This window comes from Manis javanica, chromosome 8, assembly GCF_040802235.1.
Source record: "Manis javanica isolate MJ-LG chromosome 8, MJ_LKY, whole genome shotgun sequence".
Classification (NCBI taxonomy): Eukaryota; Metazoa; Chordata; class Mammalia; order Pholidota; family Manidae; genus Manis; species Manis javanica.
Genome location: NC_133163.1, coordinates 99934572 through 99957538, shown reverse-complemented (window position 1 = coordinate 99957538; position 22967 = coordinate 99934572). Strand labels below are relative to the sequence as shown.

At 45.2% G+C, this 22967-nt stretch overlaps 2 protein-coding genes across 7 annotated transcripts in view; one reads left to right on the top strand and one right to left on the bottom strand.

Annotated features, from left to right (window-relative positions):
• LOC140843146 (long-chain fatty acid transport protein 2-like) overlaps nucleotides 1-14637 on the bottom strand; it is a 40388-nt gene extending 25751 nt beyond the window's left edge. Inside the window, exon 1 of the mRNA XM_073211792.1 lies at nucleotides 13974-14637. Within this exon, the coding sequence (XP_073067893.1) occupies nucleotides 13974-14451 (478 nt within the window). The 5' untranslated portion in view covers nucleotides 14452-14637. The remainder of the gene's footprint in view (nucleotides 1-13973) is intronic.
• Nucleotides 658-22967, top strand: part of LOC140843147 (histidine decarboxylase-like) — a 67879-nt gene continuing 45569 nt past the window's right edge. For 3 of the 6 annotated variants that reach the window (XM_073211797.1, XM_073211796.1, XM_073211793.1), the window contains exon 1: nucleotides 658-1829. The gene's annotated coding sequence lies outside the window, so the exon portion shown is untranslated. Of the gene's footprint in view, nucleotides 1830-18196; nucleotides 21187-22967 lie in introns of those variants that run through there. The other 3 variants (XM_073211798.1, XM_073211800.1, XM_073211803.1) reach the window with 2 other exon arrangements.

Genomic DNA, 22967 nt, shown 5'->3' with positions numbered 1-22967 from the left:
CAGAAATTCTGAGAAGTTCCAAACTTCACAAGCCCATTCTCTGGTCTGAGGAAAAAAAAGGACAGATAAGCATGTTTTTCAAACTGTGGGTCACAATATAGCGATGGATTGTTAAAGACATTTAAAATGACCAGTATTTTAAGAAATTAAAATAAAATGCAGTAGAAAATTTCAGAGCATACACACGTACTAAGAGGAAAGCACTGTTCTTTTTTAAAACTGTTGTTTCAGTTACATGGGTGTGTGAGTACTGGGTCATATACAAATGTATTTTTTTATTGTAGTCAAGGTCAAAAAATTTTAAAGGCACTGATTTAATAGGCAAACCACATGTCATGCTCACTACTTGGATTTTTGTGCCCCTAAACCATAAGATGAGATGGGCTTTAAGCTTCCTTGTCTTGAATTGTGATTACTTGTATTGTGATTATTTGTAACAGGTAACTTTATAGCCCAGGGAATTACCTTGGGGAGGCTCTTCCTAATTCATCTTATATGCTTTGTTTCTCTGATGTGTGCATATGATGAATCAATCAAGACAAGAAATAGCACCAGGGTAGATGCATTAAATTTTTTTAAATCATTTGAACCAAAGGACTCATTCAATTGGTAAAATATAGTGCAAAAGAGTTTATTAGGAAAATCAACAACCCTCACCCCACCCTCCTCACAATTAAACCTTCTGCCTAGGGTCAATCAATTTCAATTATTTTGGCTGCTTCTTCTAGCAAACACCTCTACATTATGAAATAACGTGTTTTTCCTGCTACCTCGTGACCTATCAATTTTGTTCCCATCCCCCATTTTACCCCTGTCCACCCCCAACAGTTATTATCTTCACTTTCTGCTGACTGGGTTAATAGTATTCACATCTATTCTGAGACCATAACTGTCTTCCCAGCTTTGTTTATGGGTTTGCTCCAGAAACCCTAAACCAATAATCATGATCAATAAGATTATGATTATGTATCATCCACTGCAGAGCCAAGTAACACACTTTAATCATAATTTCTTTCATGAACAGTTTGCTCCTGGAGTTTCTACTGGCTATCATTCTTTAATGGACCATTTGCCCCAATTCTTTTTTCAACCTCCATCAGATCAGCTTCTCTCCATTTTTGCCCCAGGAACTTCGGTTCTCCTCTACTCTTTTATTCTGAAGGGTTGTTCTCTAGTCCTTCAGCACTTTGGTAATGTTAGAAAGCACCATAAAACCTAAATGTGATTTATTCCCACCAGGAGGTTTAAAACATTTTAATAGTAAAGTATTAACAAAAGGCCATGTGGTAGAAGCTGCTCAGGCTGAGGGGGTGTCAATTGATAAAAGCCTGGCTATACCTATATGAGTTTTTTAAATGTACCAATAAGATTAAGACAAATGTAAGGAAAAGATATTACTGCCTTAGGCGACATCCTGGCAAGAATGTGAACCCTGTAGTACTCAGCCAATGAGGAATCAGGGGAGGGACTCAAGCACTAGGAGATAAATTATTGGCTCCAAACTCCGCAGGTGTGCCTGTCCACCAGACACCCGATCTTATAAGACCGTCATTAAAGTCTCGCTCCGTTGTTCTCTCCATGTTTTTCAAACTGTGGAGTTTGCATTAGGACCAGTGAGTGTGTTTCTCACAATTTGGGGGCTCATCCGGGATTCTCTTGCCTGTGCGAGTTGAGGGCCCAAGCAGAGTGGGAAGAGCTGGCCCGCTCTGGGCATTTCACCTTTGCACGGAAGCCGAGAAGACCTGAGACTTGTGCGAAGACAGTGTGACCGATGCAGGGGAGAAAACGCAGGCACCGCAGCAACTAGGCAACCTCGTGCACGAGCCAAGGTAGGAAAATTGGGCTGTAAGTACTGCCTTGGTGGTTGGGCATTTTTCAGAGGTCGAGTGTGTGTGGCTGAGACGTGTCCTAGATACCAAGCGAGTGTGGAGTCCAACGGTGCGGTTCTCCCGCGAGGGAAATGGCTGGAACGAATCTCGGGGTGTGTGCAAGAAACTTCCATTCTGAGGGGTTGAGTACACAGGGAATTCAGACACAGGGACCTCTTGAAAGATGGAAAATACAAATCCTAGGCCTAGAGAAGCAGGGGAAAAGAACCAGACGAGATCCCTTGAAATTCCCCCAGATAGCCTCCTGGGGTGTAGGTTAAAGTACTGGGGAGAAGCCTCCTGTATCAGGTTAAGGACAAACAAGGTAATCAAATTTTGCTGTTTTGTCTAGATTAAAATTAGATCAGATGAAAACTGGCTTTGCCAGGTGTAAGTTATTTTTTGATAGCAATAAAGTCTCCAGTTCACCTAAGGAAAGGGACTACGCACTCTGTTGGTTACCAAGGGCGCTTCCCATATTTCCCCTCAACACCAGAGAAGGGAAAGCTAGGGAGGAGGAACTGCAAGAGACTTCCCAGGACAAGTCCAGGTGTTGAGGGAATGTTGTGTATTTTCCTAGATCCTTGTCCCAGCTGCAGCGGAGAGTTGAGGGGAGGAATGAAAGTTTTGTTTGGAGTTACTTGGAGAGAGAGAAAGTGCCTCGGCAGGGAGAGGCGCCCTGGGAGGTTGAAGAGAAAAAGTTTTAAGTTAACAGGTTGCATGCTTTGAGGGTGCCAGCGGCCTCAGAGAGAGGAGTGACCCAGGGGTTGGAAGTTCCCCTTTTTAAGGATTCTTTAAGAGTGTGGCTGGGGGCTGGGGGTGTTATGTATTCTTTGATGAGACATTAAATTTCTTATCAGTTCTCCAGGTAATTCTGCAAAATTAGCTTAACACAAGAAATTTACTGCTTTAGTCTCCTTCCAGGATAGCAGCTTCCTGGTTCGGGAGCATATCAGAACTGTCTGCCCTTCTTCCAAGCGGGGCAGAGTTATTGTGTGTTTGCTAATGAATTAGTTGAGAATCTTGCTTTTTGACTTCCTGGGTATTAAAATGCAATCTTTGAGATAGAATCCTTCCTGCCTTTTGCTATGTTGTTTACTGGCTGTGCCTGCATGCTGAATTAATTGCCTGGGTTGCTGACTACTTGATTGGGGTCCGAAGGAAAAAAAAAGAAAAAGAAAAAATTCATATAAATAAAGTTAAAAAAGAAAAGAAGAAGCTGGCCCTGTATGATTAACATAATAAAGACAAGCTATGCTGAGGTACCCTTCTTTATTTGGGGAATATTCAGACATTCCAGGCCAAGTTGCTCCTGTCTTTTTGAGCTTTAATTAATTAATTCTGAGTCTTTTTAGTGGACTTCACTGGCCTTTTTCTCTTTCCACCCCACTCATATCCATTTAACATCGGGACCCACTTTCTTGGTTCCCTCCCTGTGGGTAAAATTGTAACATTTCCAGAATATCCTGCCTGGCTTTGGTACATCTACATATCAACAGGCGTTCAGAGGTGGAAAGAAGTATAGCTTTCGTTCATTTGCATCTTTCCTCAGGGGTGGAGAGAAGTTCATCTCCATATCAATGGGTAATTACCTTAGCAATGAAGGGCTTACGTACCTGAGAGGTGAGGGGGAGGGCCGGTTTTTGGCTGATGCTAGAGCCTGAAAGAGAGAAATGGCCCCAGACTACAGCTTGGGAGCAATAAACGGATTTTAAACTTTATATCTCCCTTTAAGTGATTTCAGTTTTTAGAGGTATTTTGCCCCAGGATTTCCTCTCCCCAGACTTAACCATATAAGAAGGACTTAGAGTTTCCCCTTGCCTTCTGGGGAGTCCACCAGGAATCCCAAGGTGTTTCCATTGAGAGAGGTCCCACTAGGACAAGGGGAAATTTGTTAACGCTCCCCTCACGGGTACTGAGGTGAGAAGTTTTAAACATTGCTAGTAGATCCTCTTGGCCTAGTGGATCCACTAGATCAATTCCTGGGACGTAATATATATACTTAGGTTAAACTGATGTACATCATGAATATCCTATTCCCTGGTGGTGAGGGGGGGGGGTGATCAGGAGAGCTGCTGTGTCCATTTTGGGAACAAAGACACCCACTGGGCCAGGGTGTCCAGCCAGCAGAACAAAAGTTCCCAAATGTAGATCCTAGATAAGATAATTATCTGGAGGATAGAACTAAAGTGCAGGATCTTTGAGGGCTAATTATAAAGGGAATTAGAGAATCAGTCCCAAGATGTCAAAATGTTTCTAAAGTGTTTGAAGTCCAACAAGAAAAAGAAGAGTCCCCAACTGCATTTTCACAGAGATTCAGGGACCAGATGAGAAAGTATTCAAGACTTGACCCAGAAGCTCAAGTAGGACAGGGTCTTTTAAAAACCAATTTTGTAACCAAAAGTTGGCCAAATATTGCTAAAAAATTACAGAATTTAGATAGATAGAATGAGAAACCTATAGAGGAATTATTTAGAGAAGCTCAAAAAGTGTTTGTTAGGAGGGAGAGCCAGATCCTCTCCAATGGACCCCAGGGGAACTGCAAATTCTAGAAGAACTGAAAGCAATCCTTAGTCACTGCCCCAGTCCTGGCACTCCCATTTTTAGAGAAGCCATTTCACTGGTTTGTTACTGTTGAACAAAGTTCCCTGTAGAGGTTTTGACCCAAGCCTGGGGAGGAAAGAAACAACCAGTGGCCTGTGTCTAAACTACTGGACCGTGTCTCTTGAGGATGGACTGAATGCGTTCAGGCCATTGCAGCCACGGCCTTACTGGTAGAAGAAAGCAAAGTAGGAAATTAACTTGGAAGAACCCTCACAGTCAGTACTCCTCACCAGGTTCGGGTCATACTTAATCAGTAAGCTGGGCGCTAGTTAATAGATTCTCAAATTTTAAAATATGAAGCCTGATCTTAACAACAGACACCTGTCTCAATCCAACCAGCTTCTTATGTGCAGGGGAGGCTGAAGGCCAATCAGAATTGAAGCATAGTTACATAGACCTCATAGAATATCAAACTCGGAGTAGTCCATACCTTTAGAAAAATTTGGACAGAAAGAGGTCTCATAAACAGTAAAGGAAAAGAATTAATTCATGGGAAATTAATCAAGGAGGTTCTGGAAAATCTTTTACTTCCAGCTGAAATATCTATAATGCATGTGAATGATCACCAGAAAGGAAATTCTTATGAAGCAACAGATAATAGAATTGCTGATGAAGCCACTGAAGAGGCTGCATCTGAAGATGAAATTAGACTTTTAAAACCTCACACCTAATATCCCTAAAACTTCCTTTATCCCAAAGTTTTCTTAATAAAAACAAACAAACAGAAATTAAGAAGCTACAGGAGGTGGGGGCATCTTGAGATGAGAAAGGGAGGTGGACTTTACCAGATGGGAGAGAAGTGATCAGCGGACCTATTATGAGACAGCTGATAACATGTCTTAGAGGAAGCCACTAAGGTCCCCAGGCAATGTTTGATGCTTTGACACCATTGCTAAAAAGATTTGTAGGCGTTGCGTGCCAAAGAATTAAGAAGTGTATGAAAAAGTCAGTACCTGGAGAGAGACCCCGCCCAAGCAAGACCATTCCAAAGTATCCAAATTGACTTTACTGAGATGCCAGAAGTGGGGATGCTTAAATATTTATTAGTGACTGTTGACCATCTCACTGGATGGGTGGAGGCCCACCCATTAACAACTCCAACAGCAAGATCAGTGATAAAACTACTTTTAGAGCAAATAATTCCTAAGTTTGAGTTAATAGAAAATGTTCAGATTTTACTTCATTTTACTTCAAAAGTACTACAAGGAATGATTATTATATGAGCTACCATATCTGGGAAGGGCAACAGACTTGCCCACTGTAGAAACAAATGATCAGTTTTTAAGAGAATATGTGCTGGCCATGTCTTCTAACTTATCTTCTCTCAGGCTGAAAGGACTCCTCGCCCAGACTCCCCCACTTGACTTCTTCACTCACTGCATCCAGCCTGGGGACCTGGTGTTAGTAAAATCCTGGAAAGATCGACTCCAGCCCAGCTGGGAAGGCCCCTACCAAGTGCTCCTGACCACAGAGACTGCAGTGAGGACAGCTGGAAAGGGTTGGACTCACTACATCAGAGTAAAGAAACTGACTGAGGGATCTGGGGACAAAACAGAGAATTGACTGGTGTCCCAGGTGGCTAACCAACCCTTAAGACTGAAACTAAAAAGAACCTAAATGTTAAATTTTATCCTCCTAACTCTATTTCACAGGCAAGTCACAGAGAGCCCTAGAATAGGAAGGAACTCCTGGTTATCCTGTCAAACTCATAATCAATATTACTAAAACATCAAGCCCCCAAACCATTAGGTTTGATGCTTGTTAGGTTCTCTCTTGTGGTGACCTAAATGACCAAAGACAGCTTTCTAGAGATAATAAGTATCTCTGTCCTGAATGGACAAATGTTAATAGAATAAAAAAGCAAGTGGGCCCCCATGTCCAGGGTGGCGCAGTGTTTGGTGGACTACCCAGTTTCAAGGGTGGGCGGACCTTCATGCAGCAGAGAAATCTTTAATAAGAAAGCTCCGCTTAGCTAAAGGAATTCCTCCTGATTATTGCCAGGACAGACAGTGTAACCCCCTCTTATTAACTATACATAAACCTCAAGACTTAGACTCAGACCCTGTGGAAAGGTTGGATCTTAATTTGATCAAAGACAAGACTTCACCCATAGTGGCCACCCCTGATCCTGAGGGAAATAATGAGCCAGAGCCTCCCCATAATGACCCTAGACTAGTTAAAAGATCTAAAACAGATTCTTGAAATAGAGATAGATTATGGAGACACCAATGCCTGGGTAGAATGGGTTAAATTTTCAGTCCTAGCTTTAAATAAAAGTGATAGTTATGCATGTGCTGCTGGATGGCCACAGGTGTAGGCGGTTCTGGTCCCTTTCTGTTGGGACACAGACCCCACTGAGATGAACTGCGTGTTGGCCCTGTACCAGGACAAGGACGCTTGAGGAAATGAGACTTGCAGGGGCTTGTCTTTACTCTTTCATGCACTAAAGAAGTCAGACCCGAGGGCAATCCCCTCTTTTTCCATAGGGAAGATGAATCACTCCTCATGCCTCTCTAGGCAAGGGGAAGGTTTCACAACTCCTATGGGGAACTTACTGACTTGTCCCACATCCTAAATGTCTTTAAAGAGGGCAACTTCTTGAAATTCCTCATCCCCTGAGTGGATGTTTGGTGGTACTGTGGAAAGGGGAACCTGCGCTGCTCATTGCCACCCACCTGGGCTGGGAATTGTGCTTTAGTCCAATTGGCTATTTCATTTACCCTGGTATTCCTCTCTACACCCAACGAAAAAAGTTTTCATAGAAAATTGCAAATCCTTACAAGGATTATTTGATTTGAATGTATACATTGACTCAATAAGAATCCCTAGGGGAGTCCCTAATGAATTTAAAGCTAGAAACCAAATAGCCGTAGGGTTTAAATCAGCACTATTTTAGTGTTCCACCATCAACAGAAAAGTAAATTTGGTCAGTTGCATTTACTATAATCAACAAAAGGTTTTTATTAACTATGCCAGGCATGCTCTTCAAGTAGTAGCTAGCCAATTAGACAATACCACAGGATAGCCTGAGAAAAGAGGATAGCATTAGATGTGATGTCAACAGAAAAAAAGAAGAATCTTATGTTGAGAGAAAAATGTATTTTTATCCCAAATAATACTGCCCCTGATGGGCACTATTACCAAAGTCCTATAAGGACTCATCACTTTAGCTAATAAAGGAATTAGCTGCAAACTCTGGCATCATGACCCTTTTACAAACTGGTTAGAAGGGTAGTTTAGAAAATAGAAAGGTATGGTTGCCTCTGTTTTAACATCCCTTGTTACAGTTGCAGGAGTTGTAACTACTGTAAAATACTGTATAACCCCTTGTGTGAGAGGCCTGACTCAGCAGAGGCTTATAGATGCAGTCATAAACAAATACCTATGACATACACCCGAAATAATCTTCTGTTATTACAAGATAAATTTGATTATGAAGAAAAGAGTAAAAATCTATTAGAGAAATTTGAAAAAAGACCAAGAGTGAGCTGAAATACATTAATGAGAATAAAACCAGAAATTCTTAACTAAAGAGGGGGAATTGTTAGAAAACACCATAAAACCTAACTGGGCTTTATTCCCACCAGGAGGTTTAAAACATTTTAACAGTAAAGTTTTAACAAAAGGCCACATGGTGAAAGTTGCTCAGGCTGGGAGGGGGTAGGAATTGATAAAAGCCTGGCTATACCTGTTTGAGTTTTTTAAACCTACCAATAAGATTAAGACAAATGTAAGAAAAAGATATTACTGGCTTAGGCGACGTCGTGGAAAGAATGTGAACCCTGTAGGTCACAGCCAATGAGGAACCAGGGGAGGGACTCGCACACTAGGAGATAAATTATTGGCACCAAACTCCACAGGTGTGCCTGCCCACCAGACATCCCACCTTGCAAGACCGTCATAAAGCCTCACACCACTGCTCTCTTTGTCTCCATGCCCACTTATTGAATTTGGACCAGTGAGTGTGTTTCTCAGAGGTATAAAAATAATTACTGTTATAAAACTGGACTGATAACATCCCATCCCATGCTACTGCCTTGGGCCAGGTCCTCATTATTTCCCATCTTGACCATTGCAATTACCTCCTAACCAAGCTCCTGCCTGTAAGTTCTCCCCACTTACAATTTGTCAGCTACACTGCTTCACAGCTACATCACTGTCCTTTAAAATCCTTCAATGGCTTCTCATCCTCTGTGATAGAATCCACTCTCCTTATGCGCCATGTGAGGTCTTGGGCTCATTCACAGTCTAACCCCTGTGGACTTTTCTGATGTCCTCTCCTACTGTCTACCCCTTGGCCCCTTTCCTCTAGCCACACTGATCCATGTGAACTGAATATACCTATACGCTCCCCTCTCATTACCTTTGTCCAGGGGGGGTACATGAGATTGGAATGCCACCTCTCCCCCCGGTTACTGGGAAAACCCTGGTTCACCCTCCTTGTACTAGTCACTCAGGTTCAAGTTTTGGTAAAGTGCCTCCCTTTTTAGAAGATGCTGTCTACTCAGTGCCTAAAGCATGTGGATCTGCCTTTTAAGAGTAACAGGGACAATCTCTTATTCTCCTTGATGAAGAGCATAACCTTGGGCTTTAGTAAGAGCTTGGGTATGAAAAATAATACAGAAAGTTGTCTGAAGGGTGTAGATTAGACCTGTCAGTTCCTCATTAGTCTAGGTTTAAATTGTGGATTGAAATAGAACTTTAGAGAAAGCAGTACATACTTGGGTGATGGGAAATCAAGTGATTACAGCACTTTCACACTCCTAGGCCTTAAAATCTGTCTTAGTAAAAAGAAAAACCAAATGAAGGTAGTTTATGAAGCTTCTATCCTTTGTTTGTTTTTGATGAAGGGAAGAAGGGAAATTTCTGAACACAAAGATCCATTTCTAGAAAGTAGGGAGAGAGAACGAGTGGTGAGCTGAGTCAGTCTTTGTTACCAAGGTGTCAAGATGCTACTGACTGAGAAAAAGAGAAATCCTGCCATTTGCAACAGCTTGGATGGACCTAGAATGATGCTAAGTGAAATAAGCCACGTGGGGAAAGGGAAATACCGTAAGATTTCACTTACATGTAGAATCTAAAAACAAAACGAAATGAACGAAACAGCAATAGACTCATAAGGACTGAGAAGCGACTGGTGGTTCTCATGGGGGAGGGGTTGGATGCATGGGTGAAACAGGTGAGGGGATAAAGAGGCACACAGTGTCAATCATAATATAAATTAGTCATGGGGTTGAAAGCACAGCATAGAGAACATAGTCAACAGTTCTGGAACATCTTTCTATGTTGAGAGCAACTACACTAGTTGGGGTGAGGATTTAATGTAGATGAACTGTTGAATTGCTTTGTTGTATACTTGAAACCAATATAATGTGTATCAACTATACTTCAATAAAAAATTTTTTTAAATATAAAAAAGATTCTATTGGCTGAATGTGCAGCTTTAACAGGAAAAGCTTTGAATCTAGTAGCTTGTTCTGCTACCAGGTTGCCTCATTGAGGGGGTAACTTAGTTAAATAGAACACCCGAGGATTGTTTACAAATAAGTTCTGAAAAGGAGGCAGTGAAAGGAAATGTGTTTTGATAAAAAATTCAGGCTGACTGAAATGGTTGGTAGATGAACAAATCAAGATTGAAGGCTCATCTTTCCTTCATAGGGAAAGACAATTGAAACACAAACTGGTTCAAACAGCTCTTGGAGACAGGCTGAAAATAAATTTTTCAAATTTGTAACTGGGATTTTGCATTTCTATCACTGACAGTTTGGAATTATAGTATTTAACAACCTATTGCCTATTCTGTACACCAGCACAACAGGTGTTAGAATATCCTTCAGACAGAGGCGTGCATATGCCCTCTCCTCCCTCCACACAAGTCGCCCCGAGGTCAGGAAGATGCTTTACCAAGGTTAAGTCCCACCAGGAGTAAGTAAATCTTTAACAGGTAAATACATATATTCATCTTAATTTTATGGAGTTACATAATCTCTTAATACTATTTTTCATTTTTCTCAGTTAAACTTCCTGCTTATGTGAACTTTTGCTTTCTGAAGAATCTTGGAATCAAGGATAATTCCTAGTCATGAGTTTCCCAGGTCCCACCAGGCCTTACATAATTTTATCAGTTGACATCCATAAGCAACCATGTTGCCTATGTATCAAATATCTACTTCCCTATTTCTCAGAGGCTGTGTGAAGGTGCTTTACAAATACCAGCCCCTTACACTCATTATGCAGAATGATCCAACTCTATTCTTCTTCAGATTCAATAATATTAACAGCTGATTTAGAGTTTATTTTGTTTTTACCTCTTCCCTCCCTTCTTGTTTCTAAAGAAAATGAACCATTGGGAATTTCCAAATATGCTAGCAAAGGACTCGTTTGTTTCTGAATGGAGATGTACGACCACGAACACACTCCTCTCTTGGGAACCTTCAGTTATGAGGACAAGAAAAACAATGTTAGAGACTATCTTTAAGCTAGTTCTCTATTCAGACCTCCGGCTACTTGGCTGGGATCCCAGCCCTGACTTCCCACCCACTCACTTGATGTGGGTTTCTGTTCTCCATCCTAGGCATAGATCCCCCCACATGGTCCCCACCCATCCTGGGCTTGTCACCAGCTCCCTCTTTGGCAGTGACATCTGGAGAGACCACAGCTCTCTCCTACACCCCCTGCCACAGGTAAACTGGGAGGTAAACAAGTCTGTGGTAGGGTGTGGTGGGCTTGAGGGAGATTGGGTCTAAATGGATTTTCTCAAATAAGGTATATTCAAATTTTTTCCACCATTTTTCATGCCTGCATGCCCAACCCAATGGCTCTTAAGCTTCAGAAAGAAAAAAAAAAGCCTGCTACAACCAACCTGGAAGGTGGAACTCATTAATTTGATAAACATTATTGAGTGACTACTATGTGCTAGAAACTACTAGGGCATTATTCAAAGATAGAGAATTCTAAGCCTTAGAGACAAAGTGTTTCTGTCACAACTCATCTCAGTTACTGCCTGGGCTAGAGCTGTGGAGGTGAAATTATCTCTGTGCCTCCACCCTTGACTGGAGTTGGCATTGGAAAATTCTCTCCTTCCACAGAAGTGAGGCCACGGCTGTGGGCATTCTTTGGAGTCTCTGAGTCCCTGTTTTCTCTACAGTAGAGTCCCTTCAGTGAACAGCTTAAAAAAATTACCATTTCTTAGGCCCAGTCTGCTGTTGTCTTACACAGTAAAACTCTTTAAGGAAGCATCTCACTGTGTTACGAAGCTGATGAGAACTGCCTCCCTGCCTCCGGCTCCTCTTGCTTGGAATGCCACCTCCCCCATTGCACCTGACCAGCCCAGCGGTCAATGGCCTAAGAAGGAAGCCTTCACCCTCTGCTCTTTTTCCCACAGCCTTTTGCACATCTCTTAGCACACTTACCACATTCTTCTGGCTGTCACAGTCATGTGTATGTGGCTTAGTTCTTTTACTGGACTGTGAGATCTTTGAACTAATTCATCCTGTACCTTATGAGGACACTCTAAACATTTCTTGATGTGGAATTACACTGTCTGCTTTTCTCAATCTAACCTCCAAGGTTTGTATGACAAGAGTTTGCCTTGATCTGACACTAGTTTTATTATGAAGTTCTCCTGTTTTAGAACTTTCCATGATGTAATACTTTAGAAAAGTTATTAGAAGCATTTTCATTTATCATCTAAATGCTTTCCAAATGTATAGCCTTTCTCAAAGGTCAGTTTACTGCTAGAGTGCCAGAGATCCACTGCAAAGTCTGGTTTAAATTAGACTTCAGTGTTGGAATTCCATTATACCCTTCACATATACTGACCAAACATAATGGTCAGTGGCAGAGGACTCTTGTCTGGGTGGGTTGTATTTCTGACTTGATTACAAAACCAAAGTCTATTATAGTCATTTAAACCAAATTTTCTTTGTCAATAAAACTCCCAGTCTTTGACCTCCCTCACAGGGAGCCTGGGATACTGTGCAGGTAAACAGTACTTAAACCCTCACCAGTGGTACAAAGATCACTATTCTAACAACTTTTCTCCAAACCAACTTGTCATGAAACGGGTTTAAGAGTCTTCTAGTTACTAAGCAGTGAAGTTGTCTCTTCCCAGGCAATTGGAAATTGATAGGAATTTTCTTGAAAGGATCATCACCTTCAAATAACTTGGCTGCCTTTAAAATTGTCCCCCTGCTTGTAGGCTTTCATAAAAAGACTTCATTTTTTGGATTACTTAATCCATGTAAGTTTCCTGATTTCCCACAAGTGGCCAGACCTCTCATCTTTCTGTGACACTAGGCAAACTGCTCAGCTTGCTCCAGTTTCCTCTCTTATGAAGGGGTGGGGGGAGCTGATGGGTGCTTAAATCCCTCCAGCTTTAACACTTGACGTTCACGTAGAAGTAGCATGTTGTAGGGAAAGTCATGGGCTTTGAAGCTGGACAGACTTACGTGGGAATTTGAAGCCACAGTTTCCTCAACTGCTTAACAGGGAGTAATGATACGTTATCTCTTAGGGTAATAAAAACATCTAGCATAGGGCATGGGACAGGAGGGCATTACAGAAAGGTGGGCCTTCCTGGCTCCCTACTCCTTGATGTCCTTCAACCCACACCTGGTCAGGCCTCCTTTTGTGACAGCGAGAAGCATCTCCTGGCATTTATTCAAGAGTTGAGACAAGCTTTCTGGGAAGTGAAAAACAGCAGCCGTGTGGGTAACAGGTTCTTGGTTTCTTCGTTTCTTCCTGACCTGGTATTCACTAGAGTATGAAGTTAGCATTTCAGGCTCCCTGGAAAGTGGCAGGAGGTGACTACAGAACCAAAGGTCACTACTGATATTGATGCAATGGGGGCTCAAAAGGGCACTGCAGCAAATCCCTGAAGTCTTCTCCTTGGAGATCAGGTGGGGTCACCTTCTCTCTGTTAGTGAGAATCCACGGAGGCTAACAGCACTCGAGAGCTGGAAGCAGCCTTGAAGACCTTCTGTTACAAGGGAGGAAACCAAGGGACAGAGAGGGAAAATGACTTTCCCATGGTCAACAGCCAGTCAAGCAGTCTCCCTGGATCCTCTGTAGTTCACACTATAGACCCCTGCTTTTTAATACAGATGTCAGTATTGGTTAAGAGCTCGGCCTCTGGTGTAGATATCCCTGGTTGAGCCCCGTCCTCCCAGCTCTGAGACTTGGGGCATAAGGGCAGCACCTCGCTGGTCTCAGTGGTCTCATCTATAAAGTCCAAAAGTAAACCCTACCTGTTGAGGATTTAAGACACTATGTATGCTGCTTAACACAGTGCCTGGCATGGTCAGCTTGCACAACAGGTGGTTTTAGTGATCATGTATTAGCGATTGGAGAAAGGGTTCCACCCCCTTCTACTACACACTCGTTCCAATCCAAACTTTCCTCTCCAACCCCCTGTGGCGGGTTCTGTGAAGAGCGGAGGAGACCAATGCGGGGGAGGGGGGGAGCGAAGGGGCGAGGGAGGCGGACGGTCCCCGGGCTCACCTGGTGAGACCAGTAGCACCTTGGCGCCGCAGCACTGGAAGCAGTGCAACAGGGACTTGGCGCGGATGTTGGAGTTGAGGCAGGCCATGGCACAACCCAGCTTGGCCAGGCCCAGCCACAGCCACACGTAGGCTGGTTCATTGCCCATGAAGAGCGCCACGCAGTCTCCCTGGCGCAGGCCGAGGTGGTCGCGCAGAGCCCGCGCCACTTGGTTGCTGCGCCGGTCCACCTGCGCGTAGGTGAGCGTCTCGTCCTGGAAGAGCAGCAAGGGCTTGTGCGGAGTCTTGCGCACTTTCTCCAAAAAGACCTGGAGGACGGTGCGCACCGGCCGCCGCCGCGCATAGCTGCGCACCCGCCGGGCCAAGCCAGCTACCCGTAGGAAATAGCCCATGTCTTGAAAGAAGTAGGGGCAGCAGAAGTTCACCAGCAACGGTAGGAGCAGGAGCCCCGCCAGGGCCGTGTAGACGGCGGGCAGCATGAAGGTGGCGGGGTCCCCTGTCCCCAGAGGGGCAGAGGGCGCACTGCGGGCGTGCAGCGCGGCGGCGGGGCGGGCGACGAGCGGATGGCGGGCGGGCTGCGCGGGGACGCGCGGCGAGGCTGGGGCGACGGCGGAGCGCCTGGACTGCCAGCACCGATGCGGGCTCTTGGGCAGGTGGAGTGGCGTGTGGGCTGCTGGGCGTTGCGGGCGGGACCGGGTGGCTGATCCCGCCCCCTCGTGGGGTGCCGCCACCTGCGCCCGCGGCCCGCCCCTGCGGTCCTCCCGCGGCGGGGAAGGCTGCTCTGCGGCTCGCCCGGGCCCCGCCTCTGCTCTGCGCGGGTCCGGAGGTCTGGGGTCAAGTGTGGACGCTCCCCTCTTGTGCCCAAGTACTCTAAACCTTGGAGCCAGTTTCCTTATCAAAATGGTGATGATAAAACTCACTTAGAGGATGTTGAGATCAGTGGCGATGGTGCTGGCGTAGGGGTATTGTTATTGCTAACGCTAATAGAGTTCTAGAGATGACTTGTTATTGTTAATAAAATGCGTTATGAATGCAACACGGTCCAATTATTTATTATAGCGGATACCAGGCGCCACTGCCAAATCAGAACCCCATCTCTCCTTCCTGGTCCCAGGGGTTTTCGCCTCTTTGTTTCTCAGATTTGCATATCCTCCCCGCGTCCTGCCCAGCCCCAGCCTCCTAGCTAGGCGGCCTCCTATGGCAAGGATTTCAAGGTTGAGCAAAAAGCACCAGCGATTGTGACCTCCAGCTCATTCCAGCCCCCGGGCAGCGGGTAGGGACTGGGCAGCGGGTAGGGACAGGCCGCTCTTGTCTGCGTTGGTCCTGTCGGGCCCAGCTAGCCCAGATTTGGCGTTGAGGTAGACGAAACTTTGCCTCCTGATCAAGCTCTGGCGATATTTTGATTTGTGTTAATATTTTATTCTAAGTGATTTCCCTCCTTGTATGTTGAAGATTCTCAACTATTGTCAGCCCAATTCAACATACATTTACTAAATGGTGCCGTCAGAGAAAAAAAAAAGTACAGCACAGAGAAAATAAACATTACTGTCATTTCTCAAAGTCTATTTCTTTTATTGTGATCCTTATTTTAATTTCTCTTGATACTCTGTGTATATAGAGCGAAGAGTCGCTGCTTGCAGCTAAGGAGGGTCAGGATCTAAGTACAGCAGTATTTTATTTTTTTGCTCTCCTGTCTTCCTGTGTCTATTTACCTTCTTCTTACGCTGTAACAGCCAATAATGACTGTCTATTCCTTGCCAGACACTCTGCCAGGGACTTCTCTGTATTATACTTTTGGAGCCTCACAGTCACCTAAGGGTGACACTTTCATACTCATTTACGGACAGGAAAGGGATTCTTAGGGATGTGAATTAAGACAGTAGTTAAGTGATGCGCGGGCTTTGAAACTGGCATCTGTGGGTCTCAGGGCCCACTCTTAGCAACAGTGTTAGGCTGCCCTCCTATTCCCTGAATTTCTATCCATGTTCCCTTTTTCCATTAGCAATGTTCTCTTTTCCGTCTCACAATCTTACCCTCCCCCATTTTCTCAGCCCTCTCTTTTTATCCCTGGGACCTGCTCAAGCAACCCTTTCTTCCCCTTTTCAGGACTCATGGTCCATCCAGCTACCACCTAGCAACTGGTTGCATCATTTCCCTGGGGAGGAGTTGGGGGCCCTTGTTATCCCTAGGGGGAAGTCTGCAGGGTTAATTAAAATAGGGGTCAGGACAGGAACTGTTCTGGTGGGCACCTGTTCTTTCAGGTTGAAGCTGGGAGGCAGCCCTCCCTTTCCACCCCACAGCCACCCCTTCATGGCCAGTCACTTCAACAGCCTCCTAGACGCTCTTGTCCTGTCCCTAAACAGCTACTCTCCAGAGTGCTACATTCCCCAAAATGCCTACTTTGTTCTCTCTTATTCTGAAGGCATCAGACTTGTGTATCAGCTGTTTTCAGTCGCAAGCCAAAGAAAACAAAACCCAAGCCAGCTTAAGCAGAACAGGAATTTAAGCAGTGACTGTGCAGTCCCGGTGTAGCAAAGGCTTCAGGTGAGCCTTCCTTCACGTGGCTTACGTGCTGCGGCCTGGACCCAGTTTCCCTTTCACCGTTTCTCTGCTCTATCTCTTCTTCTCATGTAGGCGCTCCCATCACGATCCAGAGATGGCTGCCAGCCCTTCAGGGTTACATGCTTCCTGCTTCAACTTCAGACAGAATGTAAGAATATTTCTCTTAGGAGTCCCTTATTAAAAAAAAAAATCTTTGATAAGGCGGTGTGCCCATTCCTGGACCAGTCTTTGTGGCCTGTGGAAAAGAAATGCAGATTGCTTTAAACCAATTATGCTCAGCCATGGAGCTGGGTGTAGAGTCAGTCCCATATTGTGGAAAATTTCAGGGTATTTAAAAAAGTGGTGGGGAAGGAAGGGGGGAAAAAAACAAATACTTTTGGGGAGTCAATTCGGAAATATTTGTTATCTACCTACCTACCTACCTACCTACCTACCTGCCTATCTTGGAACTCTTCTTCCCAGTGGTTCTAGCTTAGGCTTATCATCTTCCTGGAAATATTGCTGTCATCTTTCATCTCTGCTGCTCAGTGATCTTTAGTGCCTCCCCATCGTTTCCTATGTCCTTCCACTGACGACCTCTATAGACAATCGTGGCATTTGTACAGCATACTAGAACACACCTGCGCTGGCGCTTACAACAGGTGTTGGGTCCTGCCTGGCTCCCTTGTGGAGGGAGCAGGTCAGTAGCTTCGCACATTGGTTGTCCATTTTATGAACATTTACTGGGAAGCTCTGGTTTAAAACATGAAGTTCACACTTTATGTTCTGGTTCTTCTGAATTTGACTTGAACTCAATTAACAAATATTTGTTGAATTTCTACTATTAACGGAATATCATCAGGCACTAGATATTTTAAAATGAACCAGAACTTAATTCTAACTACTTCTTTTCAAAATGCTTTGTTTTAAAAGATGGGTCTACACTCCTGGAAAAATTCTCTGCACATTCTCTTCTCTATGGTTTTGTTCTTGTGTCTCTCAGACACCCCTGACCTCTCCTCCTCTGAATCCCAACTCCCCTTTGAGGCAGTGGTTCATAGATGTCTGGATTTCTCAGCCAAGCAGCATTTAGAAAAGTTAGGAACCCTACATAAAGTACCAACGTTAACATTTTTCAAGTAAAAATGGCTCTCCCTAACCAACTAGAGTGACATTTTTAGACCTAAAAAGGAAAGTATAACTCAACTTAAAAAAGGTTAAAAAGGTTAATTTTGTTATGTGTATTCTACCACACAAATATGTAAAAGGCAAAAATACCAGAAGTCCTTTTCAAGAAATTATAGTCCTTTTCAAGAAAGAATGAAGAGAAGATTATACCAAATATAAAAAGACAGAAATTAAATCATTTTTGAGTGCAGAAATAATACATTTTTGGTTTAGTATTGTATAGAAATGGTTTCTATGCAACTTTGTCCACTTAGAAATATAAATTTAATTCTGAAGCATGAAGTAATCCGAATCTCAGGCTTTGATATAACTGAGGATTGTTTCAGCACTAGTGTTTCGGAAAATACTGAGAAAACTTGGACTGGATCACTGACAGAAGAACCAAGCCCCACTCGGAGGTCTTGCAGTGTTGAGGCTTTTATTTCACACCGGCGGGCTCAGAGGGGAGTAATCTCCCAAAAAGTCTGAGCCCCGAACAAATGCAAAGGGAGCAATATATATCTTTCTGCTTCCTTTTCTGTAACATTCCTGCGTGCCCAGCAAGTGAGCTGGCAAGGGGGAGGGAGTGAACCTTGGGAACAGGTGCTTGGCAGAGCAGGAAACCTAGGGTGTGTTTTTTTGTTGTTTGTGTTGAGGAGGGGTCGAGACAGAGGGGAGCCACCCCCTAGCCCTCCTAAATTGCTGTCCTTGTAAATCTCTATCACTCCACCCTGTGAGGCCCCTTTAAACACTTTGTTTTAGGGGGCATCATCTCCCTGGTTTATGACAGGGTCATAGTGGCTCCGCATATACATGAGCTGTATGGAGGAAACGCGTTTTCTGATAAAGTTAATGAGCCAGTTAAATATGCAGGGTCTCACTAATAGTCTAAGGAACAGCAGAACCGCTGGCCCAGCAAGGCCAGTTAGAAGAGTTGTTAACCATGGGTTCTATTCAAACTATCCTTGGAACTAAGACTTTTTATTTTCTAACATTTTATTTTTACCCTGGATGTTCTTTTTTCCTTTGGCCACAGAGCTCCTAACTATGCCAGACTTATTTGCATAAAAACAACAATCTTCTTTAAGGGCTATACATAAGCCTCCCTGTGACATGAACAGAAGGTCCAGTACTTTAGGATTTTGCAACACCACTTCAGCCAGGGAATCAATTTGATCTTGCAGCTGAATCATGGTGGTTTCAAGGTGCTCTAAATCTTGATCAACTTCCTCTGTTAGGGCAGCGAGCCCTAAGTCTCCTTTTATTAGCGCCACTGTGCCTACTGCAGCTGATCCGGCTACATTGAGCTCAACTAGAGCAGGGATCAGCAAAGAGGCAGCCTGTTCCTCCTAGGAAATCTCACCGGGGGGAAGGAGGCAGCTCCCTTCAGGCCTACTATGTACTTTATAACTTTTGTACAGTTAAACATTGCAGAGAGGTACTTTGGAAGTGCAGGCTGAGACGAGTTCAGCTAGGAGAGACAGGTAAGCACAGCAAAACAACTTAACAATTACTCAATAGACAATAGAAAGGGTAACTTTTTGAGAAATAGTCCAGTCCAGGGGTGCAACAGCAGAGAGTCTAATGCCTAGAATAAAAGACACCACTCCGACGAGAGCCAGGATCCATGGTGCACAGGTGTCCATTAGTCAGAGGGCGATCGTCGGGTGTGGAGGCAGAGAGGATCTGGAGGTCTGGCTGGGCCTCCCACTGATATGCCTCCTCGTAGGCCCTTTCACTCTGGAATGACGGACCCCTGGAGAGATGCCTGCAACCTTGAGGGCAGTAGAAGTAGTTAGAACAACAATGTGGGGGGCCAGTCTACTGAGGTTTGAGGGGGTCTTTTTTCCAATCTTTAACTCACTCGGACTGAGTCCCCAGCCTGCAAGGAATGTACTGGGGATCCTGGAGAGATCAGGGCTCTTCCTATGGTGTATTGTTGTAGTTTGTTTAGGGTGGCTTCCAAGGCTTGGAGCTGTTCTCTTGCTCTCTTATCTCCTATTTGGTGTAGGTTCCCTGGGACATCTCCTAGACATGGGGGAGGGCATCCATACACTAATTCAAAAGGGGAAAAAACCTTGAGTTCCAGGTGTGCAGCGAGCACTCAGGAGCGCCAGGGGCAGTGAATCTCTTGGCAAAATTTAGCTAGGTTCCTTTGAGGGTGCCATTCATTCACTCTACTTTCCCTGAACTCTGTGGCCTGTACGCAGTGTGAAGTTTCCAGGTAATGTTTGAGGGATTTAGTTAACATTTGCACTACATCTACTACAAAGGCATTGTCACTGTGGATGGTGGACGGTAGGCCAAACCGGGGCACAATTCCTCTCAGGAGGACTTTGACTACTTTCTGGCTTCATTTTGTTCTGGTTGGGAAGGCTTTGACCCAGCAGAGTATGTACACACAGCAGAGTATGAACAGAGTATGTTCCTAGGAGGTATCTGGGTCCCCTGCTTCGCTGGACATCCGTGAAGTCAATCTCAAGGTCTTCAAAGGGGGCAACTCCTGTTCTTTGGACACCAGGTGGGAGTTGTGGCACAGATCGAGCATTATTTCTGGCACAAGTTACACAGTGTCCACTCACTGCTTGGCACAGCGCTGGCAACTGGCTCATGTAGTATTGCTTTTTGAGGAGGGCAGGGGCTCCAGTGCAGTTTTTCCCAGGTGGGTGAGCTGGTGGTATTTGCTGACAAGGTGCCTCCTGGTTGCAGTTGGGACAAAGATACGTCTGTCTGGCAACATCCACCATCCGTTTTCAGTTAAAGTGGCTCCTTCAGTTATGGCCCAATCTTTCTCCTTTTCAGTGCACCTGGGTGGAGGGGCCTCTACCCAGGATGTTAGGGCCACAGTGAGGGAAGGAGCTCTCCCTGCCTCCTTACTGGCTGCTGCTCTGGCAGCTTCATCTGCCATTTCCTGTGCTGTAGGGTTGTTTTCCTTTTGATGTTCTTTGCAATGCAGAATTGCTACCTTTATTATGTACGAAGAGATTGAAGGGCTTTTTTATATCTGGCAGGCCTACGGCTGGTGCCTGTTATGAAGCAGTTTTTATTTCCAGGAAGGGGGCTCTTGCCTTTTTTGTCCAGACAGTGGCTTTCAGTCTGGTTCCCCCAGGAGGATGCAGAAGGGCCTTGCCATCGCTGAGAATCCGGGAATCCAGATTTTTGCAGAACCCGGCGGCTCCTAGGAATTCTTACCTGCCCCCACCTTGTCCTGGGCTGGGGCAAGGAGTTAACGACCTTTTTCTTCTCTGGCTTTAGTGCCCTTTCTCCCTGGGTGAGGAGGAAGCCTTAGTACTGGACTTGCTGTTGGCAGATTTGTGCCTTTTTTCATGAGGCTCGGTATCCTGAGTCTGACAGGAGTTGCAGGAGGCCTTCTGTGCCTTTTGCACAATTTTCCTGGATGTCACTGGCAAAGAGGAGGTCATCTACGTACCGCAGGAGGGCGCAGCATGTGGCATCTCTCAGAAAGCTGGCAAGGTCTGCGGCCGATGCCTCTCTAAAGAGAGTGGGTGAGTTCTTGAACTCTTGTGGAAGCCGCGTCTATGTTAACTGCATCTGCCACCCCGTATCCAGTTCAGTCCGTTGAAAGGCAAATAAGAGCTGGCTTTGTGGGGCCAGCCGGAGGTAGAAAAAGGCATCTTTAAGTCTGGGCAAGTGAATCATTTGGTAGACTCTGGGATCTGGCTGAGGAGGGTATACGGGTTTGGAACCTCTGGGTGTAAAGAAACAGTCACTTTATTAATGGCTCACAGTTCTTGAACAAGTTGGTACTCTCCTCCTGACTTTTTGAGTGGTAGAAGCCAGGTGTTCCAGGGTGACAGACATTCAATTAGAATGCCTGCCTCTCTGAGTCTGATCAGGTGTTCCTGGATGCCTGCTCTCACCTCTTGTGAGAAGGAATACTGCCACTGTCTTTGTGGCTCCAGAATAGTTGCAGTCTTTTTCACTGAAGGGGCCTACAGAGAGAGTGACCACAGAGTGTTCTGCCCCTATGTCAACTATAAAAGTCATGTTTTGGCCCCCCACTTTCATTTCGACCGTGGGCTCATGGGGGCCGAGTGTGAGAGAGCCCGGTCCTAATCTGAGTCTGCTCCTGCCAGGCCAGTGAGCCTTTCCCCGTGAGGCTCCTCCCGCCAGAGACTGGGCCTCGGGGCTTTGCCTCCGTTGGGGCACTCATTCTTCCAATGCCCTTTTTCTTTACAGTAAGCACACTGGTCTTTGGCTAAGGGGGACCTGGGCTTCCCCCCTCTTGGTGGCTGGCTTCTCTCTGCCTTCTGCCCATCTCTCTCTTTCAGGGCAGCTGCCAGGAGGCTGGCCTTTTTCTTCATTCTTTTTTTTCAGCATCCCTGTCAGCTTGAACTTCTCTGTTCATGTATACTTTGTTGGCAATTTCAATCAGCTGAGGGATATGCATCCCAGCAAAGCCCTCAAGCTTTTGGAGCTTTCCTCTGATGTCTGGGGCAGCTTGGGCTACAAATGAGGTATTTACCATCTGCTAGCTTCCTAGTGACTCAGGGTCAAAAGGGGTGTAGATGTTTTAAGTTTCACACAGTCTTTCATGATAGTCCCCAGGAAACTCTCCTGGTTGTTGAGTGACTGAAGAAACTTTAGCATGTTCATAGGCTTTTTGGACCCAGCTTTGATCCCCTGGAGGAGGGCATCCTGATATTGGTGGATCTGGTGCTGTCCCTCAGGGTGGTGAAGTCCCTCTTGCGGTGCTCCTCAGGGGCAGCAATTTCAGCCTATGCACCCCCACCAAGGACCCTGGCTGCCTCCTCTCTTCCATTGTGAACAGGGTGTGGAGAATCTGTTGACAGTTTTTTGATAGATTGGCTGATGAATTTGGAAGAGGGATTACATAAGATCAACCAGGGCTTGTGGCTTTTCTGACAGGGTGTCAGTTGTGAAGAAGGGTTGATAGTAAAACACGGACTGGCCGAGCTGGATGGTCCCATATTTATTATGTCTTTCAGGCTCCCGCATCTCTTGCACTGGCATCTGAAGGGCACCTGCTCCCGGCTGAGGGTGCAGTCTGGCTGCTGGTCCGGGGCGGGTGGGTTCACTGGTTCTAGAGTTGGCAGGGAGGCTGACGGTGGTGGGGTATCAGGGACCCGGGGATGGGTGCTGATGGCCTTGGAAGCAAATAAGGCGGGGGCAATATTAGCTCTTCCTCTGGGTCACCAGTAAATTTTGCAGAGGCTCAGGCTTCTGTTGATTCTTTGCAGGGTTCTTTGTTGAGGCAACTAAGACTCTACCCTGTCCTTGCCTGTTGCAAGCGAATCGCACTCAA